We start from the raw sequence: 10,694 nt of genomic DNA, 5'->3' as shown, positions 1-10,694 counted from the left end.
CCAGAGCTGCACAGTGCTCAGGGAAGGAGCAGGACACACAGAACAGGATAACCCAGCCCAGAGCTGCACAGTGCCCAGGCAGGGAGAGCAGGACACACAGAACAGGATAACACAGCCCAGAGCTGCACAGTGCCCAGGCAGGGAGCAGGACACACAATCCATACAGGATAACCCAGCCCAGAGCTGCACAGTGCCCAGGCAGGGAGCAGGACACACAATCCATACAGGATAACCCAGCCCAGAGCTGCACAGTGCCCAGGCAGGGAGCAGGACACACAATCCATACAGGATAACCCAGCCCAGAGCTGCACAGTGCCCAGGCAGGGAGCAGGACACACAATCCATACAGGATAACCCAGCCCAGAGCTGCACAGTGCCCAGGCAGGGAGCAGGACACACAATCAGAACAGGATAACCCAGCCCAGAGCTGCACAGTGCCCAGGCAGGGAGCAGGACACACAGAACAGGATAGCACAGCCCAGAGCTGCACAGTGCCCAGGGAGGGAGCAGGACACACAGAACAGGATAACCCAGCCCAGAGCTGCACAGTGCCCAGGCAGGGAGCAGGACACACAGAACAGGATAGCACAGCCCAGAGCTGCACAGTGCCCAGGCAGGGAGAGCAGGACACACAATCCATACAGGATAACACAGCCCAGAGCTGCACAGTGCCCAGGCAGGGAGCAGGACACACAGAACAGGATAACACAGCCCAGAGCTGCACAGTGCCCAGGCAGGAAGCAGGACACACAATCCATACAGGATAACCCAGCCCAGAGCTGCACAGTGCCCAGGCAGGCAGAGCAGGAGCTCTGGAGCTCTGTATCCCAGCCATGGGAGGGAGGAGCATATCCCACATCCCTGGGATCCACGTGCTGCATCACCAAACCAAGCCCATAAATCAGAGCTGAGCCATAAATCACAACCAGCCACACCTTCTCTCCATCTCTGATGTGGACAAAGAAACAGGGTGAGTGAACTCAAGCTGTAAAAACATCTGAAATCTGCTTTTACCATGTGCCACCCCCCATGTGCCTCATGGCTCATCTCCATCCTGGAGAAACTCAGATTTCTGGCCTCCCTCCACCTGCTGCAGCAGCTCCTGCTTGAATTATTCACCTTTTATGAATTACCTGCAGCACTTTGCTAGAGGTTTGGTTTTTTTGTTGTTGGAGGTGTTATTCTCTGCCCTGAACAAGGCAGGTGTTTACAATATGCCTTCCACCCAACAACATTATGCTTGTATTTATCGATAGAATAAGATAAATCCATCCCCTGGAACCCCAGTGTTATATATAGCCCCACTGCTCAGCTGAAGAGATCGTGCTGCATGAGACTTTTCAGCAAGTGCAATTTCCATTTCAGCAGACGTGTGTGGCCAAGCTAAGGCACAATATTTTCCAGAGGGAATATCTGACAGGAAATCAGTGGCAAGCACCAAAAAGCACAATCCCTGCAGCCCCCACAAAAGGAGTGCCAGAAAGGGAGGAAAAGCAGCAAGGCTCCTGCAGCACAGCCCTGGGCAGGGCAGGGCAGGAGGGGAAAGCCCCAGGAGCAGGGGCTGAGCACCGAGCCTGGTCACAGAGCTCAGGAGCTAAACAGCCCTGCAGGGACACAGGGACAGGGACATGGGGACAGGGACACAGGGAGATGGGGACACGGGGACAGGGAGACAGGCTGGGCTGGGGTGGTGCGGTAAAACAGACTGACAGCAGTTCAGGACAGCCCAGTATCATCACTGCTCTCTAAATACTGGACTTGGTGGTGTTTGCCAAATCCCTCTGAAATGACAGCTTTTCTCCAGGGAAAAGTAAAAGTGAATCTGCATCATGGAGCATCAGCTGGAGCTGCTGGGCTCAGCCCCTGGAGCTCAGGACAGGCCCTTTACACCGTGGTGTAAATGTGTCCTGGGCCTGTTCTGTGAGCAGAGCACTCATCACACTCCACACTGCCCTCCGGTCCAGAGGCACAGGAGCCCACCTGGGTATTTTTTGACAGTTTTCTTGCTTACCATCTTGCATTAAAAATTATTTAGTTAGGAGATACCTCTTTGTGGGTAATATGACAGCTAATTCCCACTTATCCTACTGTAAAGAAACAATTGAAATAGATGCAACAATAAAACTAATGGCTAACGTGATTGCTATTGATCATTTGCCAGTTCTTTAAATGAATGGCCCATGAGCTAAACGGGGAAGGAAAACAGTACCACAGATTGCCCTGAGTCAGGAACGAGCGACTGGAGAGCTCAGCTGGAAATCCACGGAAAGCTGAGCACCAGCACGTGGCTACAAGCACAGCGGATCCTGGGCACTCTCACCTACCTTTTCTGCTGACTGGGCAGTGCCAAAAAATATTGGAATGAAGGCAAGCCATACTATACAGGTAGTGTACATAGTGAATCCAATGGGTTTGGCTTCATTAAAATTCTCTGGGACCCCCCGAGTCTTGATGGCATACACAGTGCACGTCACCATGAGCAGAATGCTATAACCCAAGGAACAAATGATTTGTAGATCCGTAATGTCACACTTGAGCACTCCTCGGGCCTGCTCGGGGTTCATAGTTTTCTGCTCATCGTAATCCACGATGATGTTGGGCGGGTCCACCGCGAACCAGATGAAGACGCCCAGGAGCTGGACGGAGATGAGGCTGGAGGCGATGGCCAGCTGCGAGGTGGGGCTGATCAGCCGCGGCGCCGTCACCGACTTCTTGCCCTGCTCGAAGATGCGGTAGATGCGGTTGGTCTTGGTGAGCAGCGCTGCATAGCTGATGCACATGCCCAGCCCCAGGAAGATCCTGCGGAAGGAGCAGACGGCCACGTCGGGCTTGGCGATCATCAGGAAGGTGATGATGTAGCACAGGAAGATGCCTGTCAGCAGCACGTAGCTGAGCTCGCGGCCCGAGGCCCGCACGATCGGCGTGTCGTTGTAGCGGATGAAGGTGGCCACCACGAAGATGGTGGCCACGATGCCCAGCATGGCCAGGAAGACGGGGATGACGGCCCAGGGCGAGTGCCACTCCAGCTTGATGATGGGGATGGAGCGGCAGCCGGTGCGGTTCTCGTTGGGCCGCTCGTTGTAGGAGCACAGCAGGCAGGTGACCTCGTCGGCCTGGTACTGGTACCCGTCACACAGCTCGCAGTGCCAGCAGCACGGCATGCCCTTCACCATCTTCTTCCTCTCGCCCGGCCGGCACGGCTGGCTGCACACCGAGGGGGGCACGGCACGCACGCCCCCGCCCCACTGCATCTCCTCAACCTGTGGGACAGGCACAAACAGGCTCGGGGTTAGGCTTGGCTTAGGTGTGGCTTAGGCCTGGCTTAGAGCTGGCTTAGAGCTGGCTGCTCACCAAGGTGGGCGCAGAACACACAGCCCTGCCCCAGTGCATCTCCTCGATCTGTGGGACAGGCACACACAGGCTCAGGGTTAGGGCTGGCAGACACAGACATGAGCTGGGAAGGAAGGGAGGGGACTCAGGGGAGCCCCAGCACACAAACCCCAAGTGGATAAAGTTCCCATGGGCAGAGTCCCAAAACCACACCCTGGTGCTTCTGTGTGAGCCCTAACTGTGCTCACTGCCTCCATTTCTCATTTCTGTTTCTCATTAAGTCTGATGGAATGACATCCAAGCCCAGATAAACCACACGAGAATTATAACAACACTGCAAACCTCAAGGGAAGGCAGGACTTACACTTGCAAGGCTGCTTCCCACAAACCTTGGGGCTTCTTCCTGAGACAGAGCAGAGATCTCCCCTCCTGGAACTGCTACTGACCAGGGGAAGATGTGAAATGAGGTGGGAATGTGTTTTCTATAGGGCACGGGATCAGTGAGAATGGGGGAAGCTCTGCTACACAAGCCAGGTGAGAAATATGAAGGACAAAGAAAATGGTCATCAGTGAAAAAAGCAATAATTAGATACTATTTCGTTTCAAAGTCACATTCAGCTTTTGAAATACCACATGTACTTCTGGGAATGCAAATGATAAATGATTACATTAAATACATGGAAAGTCTCACTTACTCTGCAGTCTGGAGAGTCCTGAACTCCAAGGTAGGCAACAAAGGCTCCCCAGTGCTGTGGAAAACTGGACTCACAGATCATTTCAAACTGTGCCTGACTAAAGCCACTCCCCAGCCTCCAAGAACAAGGAAGGTTTTTAGATTGGAGCCCCAGTGGAACAGTGCAGACTGGAAGCCTGGGGAGGCCCTGGCATTCCCAGCACCAGTTACCAGCCCAGCAGCACCTCAGTGGCTCCAGCAGCTGCTCTGTGTGTGTGTCCTTTCCAGACACAAAACCTGATCCCCTGGCAGAGATGTAAGTGTCATTAAAAAAACATTTCAGCTATTTTTCCTTAGGCCACTTAAATGCTGACAAGCTCCATGATTTTCCCTACAAGCAGTCAAAGTTCTCAGATGAGTTTCTTGAGTCAGCTGCCTTAATTATTCATACAGACTGGAAGACTTGGATAGGCAAGTCTTAAATTGAAAGATTAAGTTGCACTTTCCTAATTTAAATCAAAATAGATCCTGTATAATCTTCATTTTATATTTGTGAAAACACAAACCCTGAAGTCACACTCTGCTCACACACTGGAGTACCAAGAGTCTTTCTGTGAATGCTGTAAAAATAATCCCTCAATGAGAGAGATTCTAGAGGTCTGCTCCTGAAAAGAGGGATTGGATCCCTGCATCCCTGGGAAGGAAGGATGCTCTCCCTGCTCCCACACACCCCAGCTCCCGAATGCCTCCAGCAGGAGGGACTGCATCCACTCACAACATGCATTCTCATTATGTTCACTATAGAACAAACATTAACAAGAAATGCTTAGTCTGTCTCATAAGGCCTAATGTAATTGTTCATGTTAATGAATAAAGTAACTCAATATCTGGGGATAATTCAAACATTGCTGCTTTGCTTTCCTCCGCCACAAACATTTCCATAATAAGCCATTTGTTCTGAACTTAATTGTTTCGTGCAATGTTTGATTAAAATAAAAATCACTACAAAAATAATTACATTAGTGGTAATTAACCTACTCAGGGAAGAAAATAGCCACGTTCCCTGATCCCACTTTCATAATGATGGTGCCATTAATTTCAGGGACACAGAGCAGCCAGCGGCGAGGACTGGGCTCAGATTTATTGCCACCTCCAGACTGCAGCTCCTAACTCAGCAGTTCAGACATTTGTGTATATTCCACTTTGCAGACAGCAATATTTGCATGACTTAGCTCTTCAGGCTCAGCTACTAATGTCTTGTAATTAGTTTCTAAATCCAGGGATTTACCGTGATAATGGTTTTAAGCTAAGAATATGTCAATAACACATCCTCAGCAGAGTCTTCTGCAAAATATCAACTGAAATCCCCGAAGAGATAACAGTGGTGATAAGCCAGAGTGCCAGAGAGGATGCAGAGCTGCCCCATGTCTGGCCCAGACATGGTCCTTCACACCATGGAGCTCCTTTTCCTTTCCCTGCCTGCAGGGAGTGCTGGGGAAGCCCTGCCCAGCACTGGGCCTGCAAGGGGTGGAGGCAAAACCCCACCAGTTCTGTGCCAAACAGATCCTGCTCTGAGCAGAGCAGCCCTAGCACCTCTGCAGGATAACACACAATTCCCAGAGACTCCAAACCACCTCTCGAAACAGAAGGATTATTCCTGCAGCAGCAGCAGCATGTGAGCTCTGGGAAGGGCCATGCAATGGGGACTCACACTGCTCCACCTCATCCCATTATCCCATGCCATGCCATGCCATCATCCCATCCCATCCCAATATCCCATCCCATCCCATGGATCCCATCCCATTATCCCATGCCCATTATCCCAGCCCATTATCCCATTATCCCATGCCCATTATCCCAGCCCATTATCCCATTATCCCATGCCCATTATCCCAGCCCATTATCCCATTATCCCATGCCCATTATCCCAGCCCATTATCCCATTATCCCATGCCCATTATCCCAGCCCATTATCCCATTATCCCATGCCACCATCCCAGCCCCTCCATGGTGTCCCCCAGCACGGTCCCAGCCCAGCCCCTGGGTGCTCCCTGCCCCTCCCAAAGCCACCCCAGCACTGCTGTGGCACCCCAGAAGGAGGCAGAGCTCTCTCCCACCTGCTCTTTGGGCTTCCCACAAGAAGCAATTCTTAACCCTCCTTTATTTCCCTTTCATTTCTACTCCTCCTTTGTCTTTTGTTTAGTATTTGTCACCTTTTCCCAGCAGCCCTGCTGCTCTGCCCCAGCAGCACTGAGAGCCCTCTGAGCACCATCTTTAATGAGATCCAAGGGCCATTTGTTCTACATTAAAGCAAGGACATTTCCAGCACACCACTGATGGAGAGAAAAATGCTTAATCCACAGTTTTTGCAAAAATGCTTATTATTATGCATTTCTGTTGACGCACAATAAAATGGAAAATTAATTATTTTAATGCTTTTATATCTGCCTACAGCTTTGTGTTGTCTTCTCACTAATGGAAGGGGGTGGACCATGCATCTTCAGTATTCATCCTGCAGCCCCTGCATAATATTTTTTTAATTAAAAAAGAGCATGTGCTTCCAAATGTGCATTTATAACACACAGCTCTTGTCTCTTTACATGGATAGGTTAGGGCAAAACTATCTTCTGAAAGCAGAGCTAATCCAAGACAACTTTTTATCCTAAGGTGGCTTAGAATGAGGGGAAATCTGAATTATCACAGAATCCCAAACTGGTTTGGACACCAAATCCCACCCAGTGCTGCCCTGCCATGGCAGGGACACCTCCCCCTGTCCCAGGTGCTCCAGCCCCAGTGCCCAGCCTGGCCCTGGGCACTGCAGGGACACAGGGCGGCCCCAGCAGAGATTTTAGCAGGGCAGGAGGACAGGCCAGCCCCAGGCAGGGCACACAGCCCCAGCCCAGCCAGAGCAGCTGCAATCAAACCCTTGTTCCTCACCTGCTCACAGTGCCCACAGCTGCACAGCCTGAGCCCCAGGAACAAGCCTGGATGACAGTGGCCCATCTAGAAGTAGCTCCAGGAATTCTGGTTCTTCTCCTGAAAAGTCCTTTTCAGAGCTACTTTTCATGGCACAGCCACGACCTTACCTAAGGTTTGAGGAAAGGATTAGCCCTTTATCTTTATCTCTCTTATGAGCCAAGAACTTATTTTTTCTGTTCTTTGTGATTGTGGAAAAGTTCTGCTCCTGCCAAGCCCAACTCAGAGCTCCCAGTCTGGAAAGGGCAGCGAGGAGAGGGCACCAAGCTGGTGTGTGTGATTTGGAGAGCATTCCTCCTGGAGTGCCTGCCAGCCCAGAAATGCTGGCATTTCTTTATCCTCCTCATTCCCAGCTGGCTCAAGGAGCAGCAGTTCCCAGTGCCATTACTTGGTGCTGGTTTTCCCCTCCTGAAGCCTCAGCATCAATGGACAGTGATTTCCTCACCACATCTCGTGTGCAAGGCAGAACAGCACAGGGCAGGGAGGGAGGATGAAAGAAATGCAAAATACTGAGGGAGATTCAGTACCCAGCTCATTTAGGCCCTAATTAGATTGCTGCAGTGATATTAATAATACTAATAATATTAAATTATCCTGCTCAGGTTATGCTCAGGCAATTGGGCCCTAAAAGAACTGCACAGAAAACTAGAAGAACACAGAAAATGAAGAATGGCTGGTGGCAACGCACACGGCCAGGGCAGCAGCTGCCTCCCCGCACAGGGAATTGTCTCTTTCCTCCCCACACACAGGGCTGTGACCCCTCTGCAGAGCCGGCACTGGGGAGCTGGGACTCAGCCCAGGGGAGGGCACCACGAGCTCCCAGCCTGGGCTGCGGGAGGAGAAAAGCCTGTCCCAGCCCTTCCAGCTGCTTTTTGGGGAGGAAAAGGCCAAAATCTGCTCTGCAAAGGGAGCTGAAGTCTGTACAGCCCCTCCCCAGCCAGTCAAACACAGGCAGTGCTAAAGCAGGGTACAGTCCCTGGTTCCACGGGCACTGGGGAGCAGCTGCTGCAGCCCCAGAGCCCTGGCCAGGTAAAGCTGGGACTGACCAGCAAACAAGGATGGCCCATGGGAACCATCCCAGCAGCATCTGCACAGAATGTACATCTTCAGTTTGGTGGAACAAAACCAAATAAACCAGGAAAACAAAGCAAACCAAGGCTTCCCTCAAGTTGTTTCAGAGCAGACTGAGGACCCTTTGCAGCTGGTTTTAGGGGTCATTATTGCCCATGCTGTGAACAATTAGCTGGGGACACCCTGAATTCCACATCACACCGCTGGTATTACAGTCCTGCTGCAGAAATCAGCGCTCAAGGACATTTTAACAGATTATTTCTGACCCACTCCACACATGTGGCCTGTCAGGACCCTCTGAGCTCTGCTCAAGCACTGGAACTCCGAGGGCTGCTCACATGGGCCTGATGTGAGCAGAGCTCTCAGCCAGCCTTTGTGGGATTTCTCTCTGCTCCCTGGAGCAAACAGGCACAATCTGACACATCTGTCATCATTTCTGCTCCACCGCCCTCGGCACTGGCATCAGTGTGGGACCAGAATTTCATTTTGCAAACACAGCTGGGTCATGTTTGGGATCTACAGAAGCAGCTCTAAGCCAAGAGCTCCCAGAGCTGCTCATACAGTTTATTAAAGGAGTTTGCTTGCAGATTTGATCAACACGAATGGAGACAAAGCAGCAAGTTTTGGCTGCTGTTAGCTGTCACCAGACTTGGCACCGCTGGCAGGTGCCAGCCCCTGATCTGCCACAGAAACCTGGGGCAGCTGCAGTGCCTGCAGTCCTGCTGAGTGCCCTGGGGCTGGCAGGGAGTGCCAGGCTCTCAGCACTCACAGGGACTGCGATATTCTGCTGCCACCTCCTCCCAGGCTGACCAACGAGGGGAGGTGGGAAAGGAGACCCCAAAGAAGGGAACAGCACTGGGGGTGCCCTGGCCTCTGCAGACACAAACCCCACATTGGCCTCTGCAGACCCAAACCCCACATTGGCCTCTGCAGACACAAACCCCACATTGGCCTCTGCAGACCAAACCCCACATTGGCCTCTGCAGACCAAACCCCACACTGCTGACACCCCTCCCAGACAGAGATCACTCTCACACTGCCAGGGGAACACACGAGTGTCTTTGGTCCAGAGGCACAGAGCCAATCATTCTCGTGCTGACAGTTCCTGGATTTTCCTCTCTGCAGAGCCTTGCCCTTGCCCCCAGCACTGCCCACACGAGCCCACACAGCTTCAGTGGGGAGTGAGGGACAAAGAGAGCATTGCCCATCCAGCCTCCCCTGCCAGGGCAAGGGCAGACACAATAAAGCATTTGCTGCCCCTCCACGGCCCAGCTGCAGTGCAGCCCCAGCCCGTGCAGGACTGGGGCTTTCAGCCTCACTCCCTCCTGCAGCAGCAGCAATCAGCACACGGCCATTCTGCAGGCCAGTGGTTTGAAAAATCCCCTTGCACTTCATGCTGCAAGTTGAGATAATTAAAGGTGTTTGTGCTGCTCACGGTGACATGAGCAATGAGAGATTGCAGAATTTAACGAGGGAACAAAACAAACAACATCCACTCCTGCAGCACACGGCACGGCTGCTGCCAGCCGGGCATGGGGGCACTGGGGGCAGCTCCAGGAGCCCAGGGATGGAGTCACCCTCGCTCCCCCTGGGTCACAGAGCCGGGGCTCAGGGAGGCCCAGCCCTGGCCAGGGCTGTGACACAGCTGCACATCCCTCTGCAAGGACTGGGCATGAGCAGCGCCAGCGCTGGCAAACACTGCACACACCCGCTGTGGCACTGCCACCTGTGTCACCAGTGACCGAGGTGACACCTGCGGGGACAGGAGCAGGGCAGCAGACATGCAGAGTGTCCCTAACAGTGTCCCCCAAAACCAGAAACTCCATCCACCCTGAATACATTCTGCTCCAAAGGAAAAACCCAAAACCCAGCAGCAAACCCAAGAACACAAGGAACAGAAATCAATTTGAACATGTTATTTTAGACAAATACCATCTGTTGGCAGAATATTCCTGAGCAACAAACAGCACTGAAGAGGTGCTTGGATGCAATTCCAATTCGAATATTTTATCAAAAAAAGGCAGGTACAGCCAGGTCTCTTGCCAGCGGGTTAGACAGTTAATTACTCTCTTCACCAGCTCACTATTCATAACATTTATTTCCAAACTCCCTAACAGAGATGTTTATGGCATGCAAATTGATTAGTCTGAGCCCAAACAGATTCAGGAGGTGTTGAAGTGAGCGGGTTTCACATAAATTGCACAGAGGATTATAGAGTTACTCAATGTGCTTCTGTTTGTGGGGGCAAAAAGGATTGCAGGGTGGAATTTCCATCCTGTGTCAGTGACTGTGGTGCCTCTGTCCCTGCTGCCGTCCTGCCAGCAAAGCTCCCCTGCTCCGGGGCAGCACTGACCCCAGCTCACCCCAGACCCTGAGCTACAGGGATGTTCCTGATTCCAAGCAGGGCTTTATCCCACACTGTGCTCCCCATGGCAAAGAGCAGCTCCCAGCTGCCTGCCCAGGGAGCAGGGAATGCTCCAGGAGCAGGGGATTATCTAGAGCAGGGAATGCTCCAGGAGCAGGGAGTTCTCCAGGAGCAGGGAGTTCTCCAGGAGCAGGGAGTTCTCCAGGAGCAGGGAATGCTCCAGGAGCAGGGATTCTTCAAGGAGCAGGGGTTTTTCAAGGAGCAGGGAGTTCCCAGGAG

At 52.2% G+C, this 10,694-nt stretch overlaps 1 protein-coding gene across 1 annotated transcript in view; it reads right to left on the bottom strand.

The window, feature by feature from the left end:
* The window catches only part of GRM7 (glutamate metabotropic receptor 7), a 111,346-nt gene that overhangs the window by 39,993 nt on the left and 60,659 nt on the right, over positions 1 to 10,694 (bottom strand). The window contains exon 7 of the mRNA XM_031061632.1: positions 2,325 to 3,260. Coding sequence (XP_030917492.1) covers positions 2,325 to 3,260 — 936 coding nt within the window. The remainder of the gene's footprint in view (positions 1 to 2,324; positions 3,261 to 10,694) is intronic.

The sequence above is a fragment of the Geospiza fortis genome, unplaced genomic scaffold (genome assembly GCF_000277835.1).
Source record: "Geospiza fortis unplaced genomic scaffold, GeoFor_1.0 scaffold128, whole genome shotgun sequence".
In the NCBI taxonomy this organism is placed as follows: Eukaryota; Metazoa; Chordata; class Aves; order Passeriformes; family Thraupidae; genus Geospiza; species Geospiza fortis.
The sequence above is the reverse complement of the archived record's forward strand: the minus strand, read 5'-3'. Positions and strand labels throughout refer to the sequence as shown.